Genomic DNA, 21,086 nt, shown 5'->3' with positions numbered 1-21,086 from the left:
CTTGGAATACATTGGAGAAGAAAAGCACGGGACATATGTCATAAAGACCACAAAGTCTTTGGCTCAAGTTATGATCTAAGGGTCGTGAGACTGAGCCGTGTATCGGGCTCTCCACTCAGTGGGGAGTCTGCTTGAGGATTCTCTCTCCCTCTGCCCCTTCCCCCTTGCATGTGTGCATGTCCCCCTCAAATAAATGAATTTTTAAAAACATGTAAAGAAGTGAATGCACAGGTAAGTGATAAATAAATATTGTTAAGTACAATTTAGGAGAATATCAAGACCTTCTTGAGCAACACAGCTCCCTCCCGAGCCATACAGAACATGACAGGCATATGATGACAGGAATTACTATAGTGTTCCTGTAGTAACAACTTATGTCAGGTAAAATGTAGAAACCATCAAAAGAAAAATGATTGAATGAGAGATTATCATCCCATTAATCTACAAGAAAAAGATAAGAAAAAGATAAACCCATAAAGAATAGGCCAAAGATAACAACAGCTTACAGAAAAAGGAGTGAAAATGGCCAACACACATGTGAGAAAAATCACATATCCTCAAGATATCAGGGAAATCCAAATGAAAAAAGAAAGGAAGTACTTTCGCCCGTGAGAGTCAAAGATACAGAGAGCAGTGCTATACAGCGTTATGAAGGATAGAAATAAGCTTGCTGACACATTGATGGTAAGGGGCAAATTAAGGCAGACATTGGGGGCACGACCCAGGTCCATGATGCTAGTGGAGGCACTCACCTAACTCTCCAGAGTGGTGGTGGTGGTCATCATGTGACTCCCTGGAGTTCGTCGTGGCCTTCATGTCACTCTGGGATGGCGGTGGTGGCTATATTCACACAACTCTGACAGCGGTGAGGGTAACAACATGGCTGGTGGGGATGGAGGTACCTACGGAGCTCTGAGAAGTCAGTTTACACACTACTGCAGAGGTGGTTGTGGTAGTCATGTAAGTGTGCCAGTCATGGTGCTCACAGAATTCCGTATTGTTGGTGGTGATACCTATGTAGCTATGATGGTTTCGCTGGTGTTCACATAATTCTCTGACATTGTGGCCTCCACACGACTGTGCTGGTGGTGGAGGTGCGCACATTTGTCATGGTGTGGACATCATCGTGTCATGCCATGGTGGTATCCACATAACTCTGCAGCACTGGTGGTGTAATTCTCCTTCTGGGTGGTGGTGCCCACACGACTGTGAAGTTCGTCATGGTAGTCACATAAGCCTGCTATGGGGGTCCTGATATTCCATTCCTGCAGTGGTGTGGTGGTGATGACATTCAGATGTCATTGTGGTATTGGTCATGTCGGTCACATAGTTGGTCGTGTTGGTCATGGTGTCTCCATAACCGTATTTTGTTGGTCCTGGTAGTTGCACAACTCTATGGCTGTGTTGATGGTAGTACTCCCATAATTGCATCGTTGGTTCTCTATTCATGTAGCTCTGGCTCTATGAGTCGGTCATGGATCCACATAGCCTTGGCATGGTACTGGTGTTTCCGTGCACATCATCTTCAACTGTGGTAGTCGCATTTCTGTGACTCTATGATGTTGTTGCTGGTGTGGTTCTGCTGACTCTGTGTGGTTGGTCATGGTGTTCTCATGCCAGCAGGATGGTGGCAGAGGTGGTAGTCAAATAACTATGTGACGGAGATTTTTGTCTCCCCATGACCTTGCAATGTTGCTGGATGGAGGTTGTGTTCACATGGTCTGTGAAGCTCATTATGTGTTCCTACCACCCTGCAGCATTTGTCATAGCATTGGCATGATTGAGCAAAACTGATGGTGCCAGTCATGTATCTTGTGACAATGCTGATGGTATAATTCAGACAACCCCGTGACTTGGTATGGTGTCTACACAAATCTGTGATGATGCTGTGTTGACATTAGTGCATCCCTGCAAGGTGGTGGTATTCGTGTAGATCTGTGACTTTGGTCAGGACAGTCACATAGGTCTCCTGGTTGGTGGTCATGGTATTCACAAGGTGGTGGTTGTGACAATAGTTGTGGTGTCCACGTGTCTGTGGGATGGCCATGTGGTGGTATTCGCCTAGCTCTGCCATGGTGCTCATGGTATTCTGGAAATTCCACATGGCCATGTGGTGATCTTCACATAGCTCCAAGATGGTATTGGCTGTGCCAATCCTAGACCTCTGCAGAGTCACTCATGGTCTTCACAGAACTCGGAAAGGGTGGTCACGGTGTTCCCATAATTTTTCAGGGCTGCTGTGACCTTCACATAACCCTCTGTTGGTGGTCATGGTATCCCCATAATTGCGAGGCTGTTGGTTATAGTCACATAACTCTGAAGTCAGTGACAGTATTCACAGACCTCTTCAATTCTTTTGATCACCTTCCCACCAAACCAAGATGCTCTTGGTGGTGTGTTTAATTAACTATAGTGGTGCTTGTGGGGTATTTGTGGTGTCGGTGGTATTCGCATAAGTCTACAGTGGTGGCGGTGCCATGTGTCCATAACTGCAGTGGTGACATGGGGATACGTCCACGGACGCACAGCCAGGAGTGTTATCCATCAGACTCGGTAATTCTCATCATGGCGTTCGTGTAACGCTGCAGTGCTGGAGGATTTGGTCTTCACACAGCTCTGCAGCTTCAGTCATGATAGCATGCAACTGTGAGACTGGATGTCGTATTCAGACAATTCTGCATGATGGCTGTGATCCCTTCAGCAGCGCTGCAGTCTTGCCGGTGGACTCACATACCTATGATGTTCACGGTACTCCCATTTCTCTGCAAAGTGGCAGTTGTGTTCACATAACGACAACACTGGCTGTGGTATTCAACAGCTCTCTGATGGGCAGCATACTCATCAGGTATCTGCAGTGGTTCTTGTCATAGTCACATCTGTGATGGTGGTCGTGGGGTAGTCCTGTATGTCTATAGTTGTGGATGAGTAATTGTGTGACTCTGTGTGGTGGGGGTGATGTGTTCACGGTGGTGGTGTTGACACCATTCTGCCACTTCAGTCATTCTAATTACTTCACTTTGTAATGTTGGTGGTGGTGGTATTCACGTAGCTCTGGGACATTGCTGTGATGTCACCATGCTGTGACGGTGATGGATGTGGCAATCCTATAACTCTGCAAAGAGGGTTGAGGTCTTCACATATCCAAGTGACAGCGGCAGTGGTAGTCACATACCCCTGCCGTGGTGGTGATGGCATCTGCACAGCCGTACTAGCAGCGGCACCTGCCCCCCCCCAACCCTGCAGCATTGTTCCCACTTCTCACGGGATTCGCAGCATCATGGAGGATGATCAGTGGGTCATTCATGGAACTCTTTGGCGGTGGATGTGGGATTTGTGTAACTGTGTGACAGTGGTGCTAGGAGCCGTATGGTCCTGAGACGTTTGTCTTGGCAGGCACAGAAATCTGTGATGTTGGTCACTGTAGTCACGAGACTCTGCCGTGCCAGTGGTCATCTGCTTTGTGTGTCTCCATGATGTTGTTCATTGTATCCACATGGCTGTGGCGGTGGTGGTGGTGGTGGTGGTGTTCCAGCAACTGTGCGATGTGGTGGTTGTGGTGTCACGTGGCTGCACGAGGGCTGGAGGCATAGTCACGTTGTATGGGTACAGAGGCTTCCGTTCAGAGAATTTTGAAGCTTTGCTCAAAGTTACATAACTGGATATGACAGAGTCAGGCTCCAATTCCAGTTTTCTGAATAATTCAAATGCAGTCGTCTCTTCTGTACTACACCATGAGGCCTCTTCCTGCGAAGTCTAAATTTAAAGGCATTGGTATAAAACATCTGTCCTTCAAATTCCCAAGGGCTCTGGCACACAAATATTGTATCTCCACCATCTAGTTGTTTATGTACAGCTCTCGTTATGTCCGCACATTTACATACGCACACACGCTTACATGTGTGAAACGGATTAAAGATTTAGCTACAAATTTAGATGTGTAAATTGAAACTTCTGAAAGTTTGTGTTACATAATGCAGAAGAGGGCTTTCTGGTAAACCAAAATAAAGCAACTAGGAGGGTCATAGATATATAGTTTGTTGACAGAACCCAAAATATATTGGTTAAATAATGAAGTCTAATATTGGTCAACATGTTGGTATTAGAGTATTTTCATTCTTTCTTCAGAAATTATAGCCCTCTAGACCCTTGTAAAGGACTAGAAATACGAGGTCTGGATGTTAGGGTGGTCACACTCTGGGACGTGTTTAGGCAATAATGGATTTATGCACTTAAGATTTCTGCACTTAATGGTACACGTTATACTTCAACAGAAGTTTTTTGAAAAATATGTTCCGGAATAAAATGCAAATACTCAAGGATCTTGGAAGAGTCAAGTCTGGCGGCCTGTAGGCTTCAAGGATACTTTCTCATGGATGTGAGTTATTGCTTTTCCAGAAAGAGAACAAAGCCTTGAGAGGCACATAAAGTTAAAATGTGATTTAAGAAGCATGCACAGCTTCCAGGAATGCCCTTGATGTGGCTAGGAGCTATCTGTTCATCTCGCCCCCCAGGCTCATGATTATGTTTTTTTCCCTTGCAGTACTTGGGCTGCATTGAAGTTCTCCGCTCAATGAGGTCTCTTGACTTCAGCACAAGAACACAGATTACCAGGTAAGCCCTCTTGAGCATGCACTCCTGTGATCTTACTTCAGGAGGGAATGATTGCAGCATTAGCAGCCTAGAAATTTCCAGAAGGAGAGTCTGCCCCTTGAGTGCTGGTAACCCTGACAGGGGGTCAGAGCCTGGTGGATTCAGGATTTCCATGTGTTTGCCCACATCTGTGAGGTGCACCTCAGGCTTAAGAACCTTGGGGATGTTCCCACTTCCAAAGCTGTCCTTATAATGGAGCTGCAGACACATGTAGAGCTTGTGAACGTTTCTTTATACTTGAAACTCTTAAACCAGATTGATATTTCAAAATGTACTGAACTGTGCTATTTCTTTCTAAAGAGAAAAATGAAGGTGTCAGGAGAGAGCCACACAGAGAATAAAATGCATGGATTCCAGGCAGAGATGTTCATAGCGGTAGTAATTTCAGAAGCAGCCGGTTGTTTACGGGGTCAGTGACGTTGAGCAGGTGTACAGAGGTCCTCCGCTGTCAACTAGATTCTAAACTCCTTGAGGGCCAGTTACATAGTTAAGCACTGTTTTTAATAAAATCATTGACTTGTTTAGCTTAAACCTTTAGAAAAACACCCATTTCAGGTCACCTGGAAGAGGAGAACTGGAAAGCCAGGAGGGGTTTGTGAAAGAGCCCATTGCTTTGGGCCACAAGCTTTGCTCACTTTGGTGTTTGTGGAATTACTTGGTCTAAATAATGACCTCAGAAAACGCCTCCTACTTACGGCATTTACATCAGTCTAGTGCATATCTTTGGGTTAACAAGCCAAAAACTAATGACCGAACTTTAGGAAACCATTATTTGTAGTCATTAGCGGCTAAATATTGTACATACTTTGACTGTGGTAAACACCGCCGTGGCATGTCCTCCTCACCGAAGAATTCCACCTTCAGAAGAAGTGATGTTTCTGTCCCCTCCGAAGCAACTCCAGGCATGCACGGTGGGAACGCACCAACCTTTGAACCCGCACTGAGGGAAGAATCTGCCTCCACGGGTCGGTACAAGATGGTTTATGGAAGTCGCCAAGGCAAAGGAACGGTGTTCTGAACAGAGTGTTTGGAAGAGAAGCAGGAGGTTACGGAGCCAGTGCTTGATCCTCCAGACGTGGTGGCAGGACCAGAGTGGTGCCGGTGGGCAGAGCGCTGGGCCCGTGTCTGGGTGCAGGGACCACGGGACTGTTGGCCATCTCATGTGTGCTGGTGGTTTCATGAAAGAGAATCGTCAGATTTTTCTGCTGAATTCCCTTAATAGCTCCTTTCACTTCTGAGGCGGCTTCCTTCCAATTCAGTTCTCCTGGTGTATCCATCGAAGGGTTTGTGCCAGCTGGGCACGTGCTGGCCCACGTGGGCCATCCCGCCTTGCCGGGCCCCTGCTCCACGGAGAAAGATGCATGGGCAGCGACAGAGGGGCGTGTGATGGGCACAGGCTGGGGAGCAGGGGTGGGGGGATGGGAACTACCCTGGTGCTCCCTCCCATCAGGGTCCTGGAGCAACGGTAACACCGTAGCAGCAAGCTGCGGGGCAGACCCCGGTGGATGTGGAAGTCTAGGTGTGCGTCCCCCCGCCCCGTTCCATTCAGGCTTCCGCAAAGGCAGGCGGTGTAATGGGCTGGGGGGAGGGGGGCGCCGTTCTGGGGCTCAGGAGACTTGGTGTTGAGTTCTGGCTTGGTTAGGCTTTTTGAAAACTCTCTGTGGTTGTCTCCACGATGCTTTTTGCTTCTTGCCTTGTTTTGATCACGTGGCACGGTCCTTATTTTAGGGGACAGCTGCAGTCCACGCCTAGGAAACATCAAGGTTGTGACTCGTCAAGGTCAGAGAGAAGCCTTGGCAAAGCTCCAGGAGAAGACTGCGCAGCCCTGGGGGGCGCCGGGCAGAGGGCTGAGGCCGAGGCCACCTCCCAGTGCTGGCCGCGCCCCCGCGGCACTTGCTGTCTATGCTGAAGGCTGCCGGGAAATGGGAGGTGGGGACAGACGTGATCAGGGTGTCGTCAACAGCCTCTGGGAAGACGTGTTTCCAAGGGCTGCCCGGCCACACTGTTCATAAAAATATGTATTTCTGTGAGCAAGTGACCAGCCCCTACTCCTCTGGTGGAGGGTACAAGCTGTAGATGTAAGTGTCTCTTGGAGGCCAACCACGTGTCCTTCTGTGGGGGTCAACGGAGTGTTGGTCTGAGTTTAGGCTGACTGTCACGCTCTCCACAGAGCCGCCTGTGGACTGCCGGCCGCTTCCGAGCGGCTAACTCCGCAAGCAGGCCGCAAGCTGCCGGCCACTATATACTTAGCTGTGGTGATCGCGGTGAATCACCTCACTCCGGGACACCCGCGGCGGAGCAGCCCGGAGGCCGCCCACGCGTGGAGGGACGTCCCACGGGTGGGGCCCCGCTCTGCCATTTTCCACCTGTGCAAGCTTGGGCTCCGCTTGCACCCCCGTGAACAGGACGCAAGCACGATGCCCACCTCGGTGGTGGGTGGTGGTCGTGGGAGATCTGACGCCCACGGGGCGGCGCCCACAGAGTGCGCGGCTCGGCCTGGGGGAGGGGCGGGAGGCAGGGCCTCCGGCTGGCGTCACCCAGGGAGACGGGCAGGAGGTCGGGGGGAGAGTCGCCAGCAGGAAGGACCGAGCTGGATTTCCAAACCAGGTGACGGTGGCCAACAGTGCTCCCGAGAGTAGCTGCCCGGCCTGAACCCGGGGTCAGATGACCTCCTGCGTGGACCGCGCCATTCACCTCCCTGAGACGTCCTCTCTCCAGATGGTTCTCCTCTGTTGCAGGGGGAGGGTGTGGAGGGCTGAGCTGGGTTATGGCGGGAAGAGCCACGTCAGGTGGGGAGGACCTGGGGGAGAGCGTGGTCTCTGCCCTTCGGGCGCCCCGTGCACAGTGATGCGAGGCTCTCCACGTGCCTCTGGCTGCTGGACCAGCGTGTCTTTTCCGTCTTTCCTCGGATTTCCTCCTCTGCTCATTTTTATGCTATTTATCGTGTTAAGTTTTATCTATTATTGGGAGTCATCTTAAGCCATTTTTAGGACCTGGAAGGCTATAAAGACATACCACTTAAGCCCAGAGTTCTCAGCGAGGTGGCCCTTCTCCAGCCATCCGTGTTGGCTTTAAATGACTCCGGCTGACCTTCTGCACTGCTCGGACTTGCCAGATGACGGTCCCGTCGGCAGCCACGTGCGCCTGTGCCACTCTTTCTGGTGTGCTCCTGTGGACGGTCAGTGCATCGTCTAGGTCCTGAAATAAACTCATTCTTCTGAATTGCGGAGTCGGCAGTGCAATCTGGTTTTGTGATTTTGCTTCCTTTATTTTAAGAGCTGCTGTAGTTTCCATGGGCCCCAAAGACCCTGGTCAGGACCAGACCTTCTCCAGTACCACTGCATGGATGTGACCGGCTCCCTAGCATGCCCCATGGCATGCACACCCACCGTTCTGCTCCAGAATCACCGTTTCTGGAAAATTCTCTAGAAACATGCATAAGGCCCCTTTAGTGTGAAAATCAAAATCAAAGCTTGGGTAAGCTTTGGGTAACTCTCTTTCAGGAAGTTATTCCCTTTTGTTCTCTTCAGCGGATGAGTGTGGGCCGGCCACGCACTCCTCACACTGTCCGCGCAGGGCAGAGGGTAGTGAACGCAGGACTGGCTGTCAGCCTGCTGGTGCGAACGCTGTGACGGTGTCATCTCTTCTATCTGAGGTTTCACGCGTGGGCTGTGGTCGGGAGTGTGACCACGTGGTTGGGTCTGAACGTGCTGGGCAGGCTGTCGGTGGCTGCAGGGGCTTGAGTCGGAACAGAGTAGTGGACTCACCCTGGTGACTTGATGACTAGGGTCAGAGGCCCTGGGGACCTGGCGCTCTGATCGTGGGGGCTTGTGAAAGTGGAGGATGCCGCTTGGCTTGCGGACTGGTCTCACCCACCCTGTACATGGAGGGGCCCATTGGTGGTGACCCAAAAGGCAAGCCCGAGGCCCGCAGCCTGGCCTCGAGACTCTGTCCTCCCCGCTGTCCCCCGGCCCCCACCCCGTCTCCCGGTCGACCGGGGAGGCCAGGCAGCGCCGGCTTCTCCAGGCACTTCCGGCTCCAGCGTTCTCTATGTGCCCTCAAAGAACCAAGTCCAGGGTGAACCCACCCCCATCGTCCATCATCCATGTGCCTGAGGGCCTTCCTGAGACTGCGCCCCTGCTGGACTCCTGCAAGCCACCTGCCCCGAGCCTGTCCCATCATGCCTCCAGCGTGGCCACTTCCTCATGAGCTCGGTCGGGGATCAGAGCAAGTGCACTGCGCGGTGTGGGGCAAGACTGCACCTGCTAATGTGATATGCACCTGCTAATGTGATATGGGGCTCTGAGCGGCTGCCGTGGCCGGAGATGGACACGGAGGAAGGCGTAGGGCTGCCGGCCACTGGGGGAGCCGCCTGCGGTCCAGGGACTGACGCTCTGATCGCATCACCCCCCACCTCCGGTAGGACGATGGAGAGCCCGGGGTGGTAGGCTCTGGACATCTGCTCAGTCTGAGAATGGTGGTGTGACAGCTATGCGCCGCCCCGAGTGGGCGGGGCTTGCTTCTGTTGCTTCTCCCTTTGCAAACCCAGAGGAAGTAATTCGAAGGTCCTGTGTTTGCAAATCCGCTCTACCAGCGGTGTTAGGATGGGTGTGCTGACACGTGGCGTGGGACACGGTGAGCAAGGCTGGGTTCTGCTTGGGCGCCTGGGTGCTGCCCCAGCTTCCCAGTTAGAGCGCTGGATGGTGGCTCTCCTAGGCTCCTTTCTCGCCACTGAACAGACACCTCTGCTGTCGACTGGCGTTCGGCGCGTGGAAGAGGAGAAGATCTGCAGCGCTCGGGCCCGGGGCGAGCTGACTGCCAGAAATAGAAAGGCGACGGCGGGTGTGACAGCCTGCCCACCCGTCCCTGCGTATTCGGGGAACTCAGAGCCACTCCCTTGTGACTCTAGCCTTACTGCTTCATTCTAAATTTACTTGTTCTGAACACGTGTCATGGAGCCAGCCTCTGGCAGCTCTGTGCCCCTGGGGTGAGGCCTGGTGGGGAGGGAGCTGGTGGTTTTCCAGTTGAGAAGTTCCTCTGGCAACACCAGCTCCCCGTGTGCAAGCCACCCCCACCCCCCGGCTCTGGGGCACAGCTGGGTCCCTCCCCCCCCCCCCCCCCCCCCCCCCCGTAACTCCATGCCCATGTCTCCTGCATCAGCTTCCGGGTGTGAGAAAGTACTGGGCACAGCTGCTTAGCAGGCCGCACCCCAAGAGAGGCCCAGAGTCACAAGACAGTCCTACAGGTGTTCAGTGCAAGCCTTCAGAAGTACCACAGACACTTGGGAGAGCATCCCCAGGGCCTGAGCAAGTCTGGGAAGGCTTCCCGGAGGAGGGAGCATTTAAGCCAGTAGATTTTTAGGAAGCATAGGAGGGAGGCCATTGCTTTCATAGGCCTGCGTGATGAGCAGGGAAGAGAGTCGCTGACAGAGGCCCCATCACTGGCCGGCCTCCTTCTCCCAGAGGGAGGGGACGCTGGTGCCATTCCCCACCAACTGCCTCCCACCAAGTTAAGTGAAATTGAGGATTGTCCTGGGCAGAGACAGAGGCACACAACTCCCCCCCCCATCCCTGGCCAGGCTGAGGATGCAGCAGGAGCCTCTGTCAGAGCAGCCCATGCCAGAGTGGGCCCCTGAGGCAGCTGGACAGGGTCATAGGCACCGGCCATGGACCCCAGAGTGGGCACGGGGGCGTCAAGATGACGGTTCCTGGCCTGTCCATTCTGAATCGGACTTTTCAGCTGTGGCCCCTCTGAGCAGCTGTCCTGACCCCTCCTAGTAGAAACCTACATATGCCCAATGAAGCTCCTAATCCCATGGGGGAGTCTAGGGACCCTGGGCACCAGCCGAGCTCTGGGTCCCATCCACTTGTTACCTCTCTGGGCTCAGGTTCCTCTCTCTGATTTTCTGTGTGATAGTAACACTGATAGTGTAATTATTGTAACTATAATTGATACAATGATCAGTCTGTAACATTGTTTGCTCGTTGATATTATTACTAATTATCAATATCAGTTCAATCCAGGGTATTTTTTCTAGCTGAAGAGAAAACTGTTAAGTTACTGAAAAGGGTGAAATATTTAATAATGTGTCTTTATTTTCACTTGAGCCAATATTGTCTAATATTTTATCGTGTCCCTGCTTTGCCAGATGCTAATAATAATTGGTAATAATACTAATCACGGCTCTCGTACTAAGTACTTAGTGCATTCCGGCCTTGCAATGAGTGTGTCATTCGTTCGTCCAACAACCATGTGTCAGTCACATCCCGTGTCTGGCCGCCGTTTGGATTTTGAGAACAAAGCGCCGGGAAGAGCCCGTCATCACGATGAGCCCTTGCTGCTTTTGTCAGTGAAAGGGTGAGCACTGTCAAGTGTCGGTGAGCGACCTCAGAGTGGCCTCTTGTGCGAGGCTTTGCTCAGGAGCCCTGGGGCGGGCTGTGTGCTCCCAGATGTGAGGATACGGGACTGGAAAGTTCTCCCAGACTGAGATCGCACAAGCTGGCAAGTGGCGCGGAGACCTGAGCCACAGCGGCGGCCCCAGACGGCGTGCTGCCACAGGGCTGCAGCCCCGTCGAGGGACGAGGGACGGGGACAGGTGCATCTTTTGGGAAGCACACGACTGCCGGGCGAGCCCCCGAGACGCCACTGGAGAGGGGAGCGCTGCGGGTTCCAAAGGCCCCTACTGGCCGCCGCGGAACGATGGCCTGCGCAGGCTCAGGGGCCGGGAACCGGAGCTCAGGGTCCGGAGTCGTGAGTACGGGGCTCCGTCTGGAGGCAACGTGGACGTGCAAACGGGGCTCTGTCCCCGCTCCACGCCCTCAGTCCGTCCTGGGGCTGTCCGTCCTCCTGGGGCTGTCCGTCCTGTGCTCCAGCGACTGCCGTGAACTTTCTCCAAATAACAGGAGGAAATGTAATAAAAGTGTTCATAACCGAAAACTTCATGTGGCTGGTTTAGAGAAGAGAGGCTCTAACCCCCGCAGCTAGCTTGAAGCGATGGGGGGGATGGGCTGGGGCGGGCTTCAGAGGAGGTGAGGACGGGCGAGCCGGGTGGACGGGGGCGGTGGGCGGAGAGCCGCGCCAGCGCAGACTGCACGACGCCCCGGGACAGGGTCTTCCTCGCTTGCCCTGAAGACCTGCGTAACCCGGCCTGGCTCTCGCTCCCTCCCCACCTGGACAACCCGGACGTCCTTCCTCGTCCTGGGGTCCCCTTTCCCCTCGAGGCCTGGCTCACAGCACGTCAGGCCGGCCTTGCGGTCCTAACGCTCTGGTAAGCGGCTACTGAGCACGGGCACACGTTCCGCTGTGGTCACCACCCGCGGGCATGGGCACATCCGGCCAGAGGCTGGCTGTCGGCCGGGAGGCTCGGGGGGCAGCTGGGCCGTGAGGGTGAGCCAGGCTCTTGCAGGACGCGTGGCAAGGAAGGGCAGGTGGCAGGGGTGAGCCCCGGTGTCTCCGGAATGCACAGAAAGGTTAGATGCCGTGTCTGCGGGTGTCAGCAAAGCAGGTGAGGACTTCACAGAGCTTCGTGCGAAGTCTCAGGATTTGTTGGTTTGTTAATTTGCCTCTTTGGCAGCCTACTAAGCCGGCTCCTGCTAGAACCTTCTGCATGGTAGGCACGTCACTCTTGGCGTGCTGAGGACACGGGAGCTTTCTTAATGGTCAAGATGCCCTCCCGTGGGATTCTGCCGTGGCGCGGTGGGGTGAGACCCAGGTGCCCGCGACCCTGCTAAGATCTGGGTGAAGGCAGCAGGCATGGAGAAACTTTGTGTTTCCTCTACCATATTGCCCCGCAAGGAGGGGCCCCCACCTGACCTGGGCGCCCCTGGAGTCTGATTCCTTTCAGAACCCAGCAGGCTAGGCAGAGGGGCGCAGGGATGGTCTGCGTTCCATCAGTGCTCGACCCGGGGTGGGGCTGCAGACACTGGCTGCACAGCATAGATCGTCTTATTTTCTGGATCCCTCCTTCTGAAACGTGGGCCTCCGCTGAAGTCACGTGGACGGCATTTTCGGGCAGATGGCTGGGCCCCACCCCCAGAGTTTCCGATTCAGCAGGTCTGGAGTGGGGGCCGAGAATTTGCATTGGCAACAAGTCTCCAGGGGATGCTGCTGCCCCCGGGCCAGGTACCGCCCTTGGAGAAGCAGAGCTCCAGAGATCTATCTATAACTTCCCAACCATTTGCAACTCCTCCCATCTATGAAACCACAGCTTTGAAAATGAGTCCATTTATCTTTTTTTTTTTTTTCAAGTGATCCCACTCATCCAGAAATTTTAAAAATGGAGAGCATAGTTGACTTGGTGGCTTAGCATGGTTTAAATAGAGAGGAGTATATGGCATTCACTCCATACTCTCCTCAGGGACCATCTGGCCTGGTGCGTATTTATAATCCTCCTGCCAGAAGCACATTTGTGTCAGGAAGTACCTCTCCGATTGCTCCTTTTCTGTCTCTTTCTCGGAGTTCACTTGCCCCCCCCCCCCCACTCCAATATATCCTTCCGTAAAGATCTCCTTGCCCTTGTAAGAGAACGGTCTCGTGTTCTAGGTTCTGGAGACAGATGCTCTGGGCTTCTGTGTGCACGAAACCACTCTCCAGCTGGGCAGCTGTGGAAGTGACTTAAATATGTTGCGTCTCTGTTTCTCCATCTTTAAAACGGGAATCATTATGGTGCCTCCTTCAAAGGGTCGAGAAGTGATTGAGTTAATATCTGAAAAGCACCTAACGTGCCATCTAGTGCACAGAAGAGCTCGAGACGTGTTCGCGGACATCGACGCTCTCCCGTTCATGATACTCTGTCCAGGTTGGCCGTCTCATTGCCTTAAGTCATCTGGGTGCATAAGCCACAGACCTGTGTCCACACCCCTGAATCTTCTGAGTCCTGCGCCGAGAGCGGCCAGACAGACCTGCGTCTTGCTGGGCACGGTTCCAGGTCCCAAGGATCGGCTCTCTGCTCCTGTTCTCACCTCCCACCACTGTGAGAACAGGACCGTCTCCTGGACCGTTGGGCCCAGCTCACGTCTCGTGGAGTACTTGCGGTGACAACAGCCAGCGTCTTCTCCCAGAGTAGAAGCCGGGACTGTTCTACCTGACCTTCCTCCCTCGCTCAGACACTAGTGCCTACTGGCTCTCCCTGGGCAGCCTCCCTCAGTTCCCTGGGCACCTGCTCATGGGTTAGTCCGCCTGGGACGTACTACTCCCCATTAACCTTCATCGTTTATCCATTACCTGCAGAATCTAATGGAAGATTTATTTTTAAAGATTTTGTTTATTTGACAGACAGCACAAGTAGGGGCAGCAGAAGGCAGAGCGAGAGCGAGAAGCAGACTCCCCACTCAGCAGGGAGCCCTGTGCGGGGCTTGACCCCAGGACCCTGGGATCATGACCTGAGCTGAAGGCAGACTCTTAATGACTGAGCCCCCCAGGTGCCCCACAATGGAAAATTCTTAATTTCGCAGCCAGCATTCTGCCTGACCCACCCCAGCTACCTTCCCGAATATACCTCTCAGGATGCCCCATTAGGCTTCCTTTGCAGAACCAGGCTGACCTGCTGCTCCTCATTCTCCTGGCCCTGGTGCCTGCCTCCAGGCCAAGCATCCAGCTACGGGAGCACCCACTTTTGCCCTGAGCTGTAAGACCACATGGTCTGAATCGCTCTTACCTCACTAGACATGGTAGTAGACATCTGAAGACATGACCACATTCCATCCGCTCCAAAATACTGCTTCCTGTAAAAAGAAAAAAACCACTCGTTATTTTGAAGGCATTAAAAGAAAAGCACTGCCTATTAAAATATGACACAATGCTTTCCATTTTTATATGTATTGAAAATCATATCAATTTCTATATATATTGAAAAAGCGATTTTGTATTTCTGAAGGCACAGATTTCTATCACCATAACCCTTGTACATCTGTTAAAAGGAAAATATAAGCAATACGAAAAAAGTATCCCTAAAACGTTTTTCCAACTCAGAGTCTGAATATCGTGAACCATTTCTTGACTCAGAATCATTGCTGTGTTTTCTGTACGTTTCACTGTTCTTTAGGCCATTTCAAGAGCACTGGAAATCAATGAAATTGAAAAGAATAGAGAAAACATTCAAAACCAAAAGGTGGTTAAAAAAAAAAAAACCCACTAAAATTGATAAACTATTAGATGAGTCGTGGAAAGGGAGAAAGTTTGGATCACCAACAGAGGGAAGGAAGGAGGGGACATTCCCACAGATACTACTGCTCTGGAGGATAATAACAAAATCCCATGAACAACTTGATGCCAATAAATTGAATAACTTAGATGAAATGGATAAATTCCTTGAAAGTTAGAACAACCAGAGTGGCTTAAGGGAAAAAAATAACCTAAATAAACCTTTGTCTATTAAAGAAATTAAAATCAAAAAGCGAAACTCCCCATGGAGAAGCTCTAGAGCCACATGGTTCCACTGGTGGAATCCACCAGACGTTTGGGAAGAAATAACACCTGCTCTTCACAGTCTTTTCCTGAAAACGGGAGGGAAACTTCCCAGTTCATTCTAGGAAGCCAGCATTATCTGATACTAAAACCAGACAAAGGCATGAAAAGAAAAACAAAAAAAACAACACCTTGTGAAATAGACAGAGAACCCTGACAGTGCGGTAGCAAATTGGACCAGCAATTTATCAAGAAGATAATAATACATCACATGCTGGAGGGTTATCTGAAGACTGCAAGGTTGGCTCAACATGAACAGTTTAATCAATGTCATTCTCCTTATCAGCAGACTAAGGAAAAAATATGGAAATCTTCATGTACGAAGAAAAGGTTTTGACAAAATTCAATATACGTTTATGATGAAAATTCTCAACACACTAGGATGGCTGATTACTCCCGTAATCTGACAAGCAGGATCCACAGAACCCTACAGCCAACACCATTGTTAGCAGCCCTTAGTTAATACCGTACTCGAGATCTTCGTGCGCTAAGATAAGAACAATGTAAAAGCCATACAAATTGGACAGAAAGAAATGAAATGGTCTCTATTTACATGTGACATGGCCATCTATACAGAAAATCCTGAAGAATCTACATAAAAGCTTCTAGAACTAATAAGTGAGGTTGCAGAAATCAATTGCAAAATGAAATTTTTAAAGGACCATATAGAATAGCATAAAAACACAAATTAGTGTTAATTTTTTTAGTTGTGCTGTTAGTCACCATAGAGTACATCATTAGCTTTTGATGTCGTGTTCCATGATTCATTGTTTGCATAGAACACCCAGTGCTCCGGAGCGCTTGGGTGGCTCAGTGGGTTAAGCCGCTGCCTTCGGCTCAGGTCATGATCTCAGGGTCCTGGGATTGAGCCCTGCATCGGGCTTTCTGGTCAGCGGGAAGCCTGCTTCCCCCCACCCCTGCCTGCCTCTCTGCCTACTTGTGATCCCTCTCTGTCCAATAAATAAATCTTTAAAAAAATGTTAAAAACAGAAAAGAACCCCCAGTGCTCCATGCAATCCGTGCCCTCCTTATAATCATCCATCACCAGGCTCACCCATCCCCCACCCCCTCCCCACTGAAACCCTCAGTTTGTTTCCCAGAGTCCACAGTCTCTCATGGTTTGTCCTCCACCGCGACTCCCCGCTTCAATTTTCCCTTCCGTCTCCTAATGTCCTCTGTGCTCTTCCTTATGCTCCACAAGTAAGTGAAACCATATGGTAACTGACTCTCTCTGCTTATTTCACTCAGCATCATCTCCTCCAGTCCCATCATGTTGATATAAAAGCTGGGTATTCATCCTTTCTGATGGCTGAGTAATATTCCATTGTGTATGTGGACCACATCTGCTTTATCCATTCGTCTGTTGAAGGACATCTCGGCTCCTTCCACAGTTTGGCTATTGTGGCCATTGCTGCTATGAACATTGGGGTACAGATGCCCCTTCTTTTCACTACATCTGTATCTTTGGGGTAAATATCCAGTAGTGCAATTGCTAGGTCATAGGGTAGCTCTATTTTTAATTTTTTGAGGAACCTCCACACTGTTTCAGTGTTAATTTTAAGAAAATGTGAGATTTATATACAACAAACTACTAAATATTGTATTTTCAGGTTAGAAAACTCAGCGTTGTAAAAATGTAGTCTTTAAAAACTGATCTAGGGGTGCCTGGGTGGCTCAGTGGGTTAAAGCCTCTGCCTTCGGCTCAGGTCATGATCCCAGGGTGCTAGGATCGAGCCCCGCATCGGGCTCTCTGCTCAGAGGGGAGCCTGCTTCCCCCGCTCTCTCTGCCTGCCTCTCTGCCTACTTGTGATCTCTGTCTGTCAAATAAATAAATAAAATCTTTAAAAAAAAAAAAAAAACCCGATCTAAACATTTAATGCAATTTTCATCAAAGTCCCACTAACCTTTTTGTAGAAATGAATATGCTGGTTCTTCAATGTACATAGAACAGTCAAGAACCTAGAGTAGCCAAAACAGTTTTGAAAAAGCAACAGCACATTGAATCGAGGTGGGGCAGTGGACATCCCCATCTTGCTCCTGACCTTAGAGGAAAAGCTGTAGGTCTTCCCCACTGAGTGTGATGTCAGGCTTGTCCCGTATGTCCTGAATTATGCTAAGGTACTTTCCTGTACACCCAGTTTGCTGAGAGTTCCTGCCAGGAATATATGTTGAATTCTGTCCAAGGAGTCTTCTCAAGTGACCGAGATGATTGTGTGGTTTTTGTCCTACATTAGCCGGGGAGCGTCACAGTGCTTGATTTGCAGACCACCCTTGCGTCCCTGGAATAAATCCCATTTGACCAGGTGAACAATCCTTCTAGCATACTGCTGGTCGGGTTTGCTGTTGTTTCGTTGCGGACTTTTGCATCTGTGTCCACCAGGGACACTGGCTTGTAATTTTCTCGCAGTGTCCTTGTCTGGTTTGATATCAAGAGGCTGCTCCAGCCAGAATCACCCATTGTGTCTAGTTGTCCCGGCTCTGGACTCCCTTCCACTGGCACAAACGCCCAACCTTCTGTTGTCTTGACATTTATAAAAAGTGGACTTTTTTGTAGGATTTCCCTCAATTTCAATTTGTCTGTTGCCTTTGGGTCACGTACTTCTGACAGGATAGAAATTGTGTCCTTCTCACCCTATGATGTCACCTTGTCTCAGTAGCGATGATGTCACTTTTGACATGGTTCAGTTAAGGTGTTTTTCTTATGCATTTTTGATATAACAATGTTCAGACTGTATATAAAAGCTTATATTCACGGATCCTCCCTTAGAATCATAAGCATTTTCCCATCATCAAAATCTATTCATATTTGTTGGTCATTATAACAAAGTCTAAGGTGTCTGAATCCGGTAGGGCAGGGGATTGAACCCCACTGCCTTCTAAACACAGGGTTTGGGGCGCCTGGGTGGCTCAACTGGTTAAGCATCTGACTTTGGCTCAGGTCATGAACCTGGGGTCCTGGGATCGAGCCCCAGTTTGGGCTTCCCACTCCGCAGGGAGTCTGCTTCTCCCTCTGCCCCTCCCCCTACTCATGTTCTCTCTGTCTCTCTCTCTCTCTCCTCTCTCAATAAATAAATAAAATCTTTAAAAACAAATAAAAAGCAGAGGTGCCTGGGTGGCACAGCTAGTTAAGAGTCTGACCCTTACTTTCAGCTCAGGTGTGGTCTCGGGGTTGGGAGCTCGAGCCCCATGGCCGGCTCCTTGCTCAGCATGGAGTCGGCCTGAGTTTCTCTCTCCATCTCCCGACGCCCCTCTCCACTGTGCTCCAGTGCACGGGCTCTCCCTCTCTCGAATAAATACATAAATCTGAAAAAAAAAATAAACACAGGGTTTGTTTCCTGGATGAGGTCTGGGTGCGGCATTGTCAGAGCCCGCCGGGGCAACAGGACTCCCAGCAGGGCCCCCCAGAAGCTCATGGCCCAGCACATGGTCGGCGGTCAACCAATGTTTGTCGAAATCTTAAGCTTGCAGGAGTCTGGGGAAATGGCTAAAAAGAAGCATCAGAAAAAGCAGATTGTTAATAGTGGCGGCCCAGAGGATGTGATCAGTGAGACAGAGTCTGTGTGGGAAAGGTGTTATTAAATCATTTCTCCTTCCTTTCTGCCCCTGGGGCCTTTTCTGGGAAACTCAGCGCGGCTGCCTGTGGTGAGTAGCATGAAGGCCATTTTTGGTAGAAAACACGGCTTTCTTTGAGGGGCCGCGGCGGCACGATGTCCTCTCTCCAAGTCCTTAATCACGGCTTGCCGCCGGGAGGAGTGAAGACGCGGATCACGTCAGAATCAGCAGTTTATAACCGCTGGTGCAGTGAAGCCTTTCAGCGCTGGAGAGACAGTTCCACGAGCCAACCTGGAGGTTGCTCTCATTTACTCAAATGCACTGAAATGCGAGAGAGACGTTTGGCGAAATTCTTGTTCTCATCAGACGGCGCCTCTCCTCCGTATCCGGCATCAGCGGACTAGACCCGGCTCTCAGGCGTCGGCACACACCCGCTGGCCGTCAGCCAGTCCAGGACCCAGAACGGGTCCCGAATGCACCCCACGGCCCCCGAAGCCTGCCTTGAACTACTCGTAACCGGGGGTTGCGATGTACCCTGGGCCCGCCTTTCCGCTCTCCCTCGTCCTTTTGTCTGCGACCCTCACTCATGCTCTCGCTGCCCCGCTAGCGTGTTCTTCCCTGCTCGGGGGCGCCCAGGGAGGGCGAGAGCACGCTCACTCTTGCACGTGTCTTCTGGGGACCGCGTGTGCGCGCTTCTCCCGGACATGGCCCGCGGGGTGCCCTGCTGGGCAAACGGTAGGCTATGCTTCTTGCCTCATTAAAAAATTGTTATGGGACTGTACCTTCCCTAGCGTCACTGCTGACTTCATAAGTAAAATCCAGCGACGTGTACGCGTGCCCTGTGATGACTGTGGGCAGTTGTATAGAAGCACTAATTAGCACCGCAAAGCAGACAGAACCTTCCTTCCCCCTCCACTTCCCTTGTGCCAACGGCCGCCCGCGGCCGTCCTAACTTCGTGCAGATCAGTGCCAGGAGGGCCACCTGTGTCGCGTGTGTGACCGTGGGCGGGTGGGAGGCAGCTGGACGGGTTCTCCCAAAGCTAAGTCTCCGCGTACGTACAGCCGCACCTGACAACACGCCGCAGACGTCAGCACCCCAGCAGCGCGGTCCCCTGGCCCTGAGGGAGAGGCGGCCGGGCCCCATCCCGCCGGGAGAGAAGGAGCGTGTTCCGCTCTGTGCGTGCTATAAATGTACTCGGCAGTAGAACGGAGCGACTTAATGATGTGCGTGACAATATGGACTTGTTTCTTGTTCTATTTTAAAAATATTTTTCCTTTTAAAAAACGTTATTAAAACGGTATTCTTGTAACAAATTGTACAAGGGAGACGTACAGGACGAAAGAGAAAGTCTCTCCCTGTTCTACACACCCACTCACGGTGCGGGGACAGGCAGCTCGTCTTTCTGTGTTCATATAGACACGCACAGCACACATCACACACACACGTATCACGTGTGCCCACACACCCCGCACACACACACACACACACACACACACACACACAGGCACCCACCCTCTCATCACTCCCCGGGTGTCCTTCCTCATGGGCAGGTCGGGAGCTTTGGGTCTCGCTCATCCTGTGGCAGCTGCGCGTCCCGAAGCCCGAGCGCCGACCCGGTCACCCGTCCGGTCCCGGGTGGCTTGGCTGACAGAGCTCTGCCTCGAGGACCTGCGGGCCTCCGTTCCCATACGCGGTCCCCCAGGGCGCCCGCCTTGACCGTGGCTGACGCTCCCACCAGCACGAGTGGCCCCTTCTTCTCAGGGCCGCTGCGCTGGGCCTTCACGTCATGCGCCGTCCCCAGTTTTATGGTCAAAAGCTGTTGCTGCCGGTGTTTCAGTGTCTGGCATCTCATCCCTGACCTTTGCCGGCTGGTCTCAACTCCTCTGTAATGACCTCCCCGGTGACACCACCTGTCCACTCTCTGTTGGGTTCCTCTCTATTTCCTTTTCGACTCAAGGGGGTGTCCTGCATGTCCAGGTGTGCTGGGACTGTTCTGTATTACAGTGAAAGGTTTAAAGTAGAGCGTGTTGATTCCAGACGCTTTTCCGTCTTGAGGAGCTCCCTCGTGGGGGGACGATGCAGACGATCTTCTGATACTTTTATTTCTTTACTTTTTGTATTTGGATGCTCGCTGTGGGAGAAGATGGCCACAGTCCCAGCCCCGAATCCCCGTGGTGTTGAAACTGGGCCAGGCAGCCGGGCCTATGGGACTGTGCTGCCCTGACCTGTGGGTTGGGGTCCTGCCGGAAGGCACCCCTCATTCCTGGGAGAGCCTGGGGGTGCACGCTGGCTTGCTCATGGGGGAGCTGAGGGCAGTGCGGCCCTGGGCCACTCACTGGGCATTGTGTGAGCCTCAAAGGACACTCAAGCCTGGGAAAGCCCGGCTCCGGACCCCGGAGGATCTAATTCCCATGTTGAG

The 21,086-nt window shown here is 51.8% G+C and overlaps 1 protein-coding gene across 1 annotated transcript in view; it reads left to right on the top strand.

Moving 5' to 3' along the window:
- Nucleotides 1-21,086, top strand: part of SHC3 (SHC adaptor protein 3) — an 87,540-nt gene that overhangs the window by 19,912 nt on the left and 46,542 nt on the right. The window contains exon 2 of the mRNA XM_059412085.1: nt 4,541-4,611. Within this exon, the coding sequence (XP_059268068.1) occupies nt 4,541-4,611 (71 nt within the window). The remainder of the gene's footprint in view (nt 1-4,540; nt 4,612-21,086) is intronic.

The sequence above is a fragment of the Mustela nigripes genome, chromosome 9 (assembly GCF_022355385.1).
Source record: "Mustela nigripes isolate SB6536 chromosome 9, MUSNIG.SB6536, whole genome shotgun sequence".
NCBI lineage: Eukaryota > Metazoa > Chordata > Mammalia > Carnivora > Mustelidae > Mustela > Mustela nigripes.
Note: the sequence above shows the minus strand (reverse complement) of the source record. Positions and strands in the feature narration are given on the sequence as shown.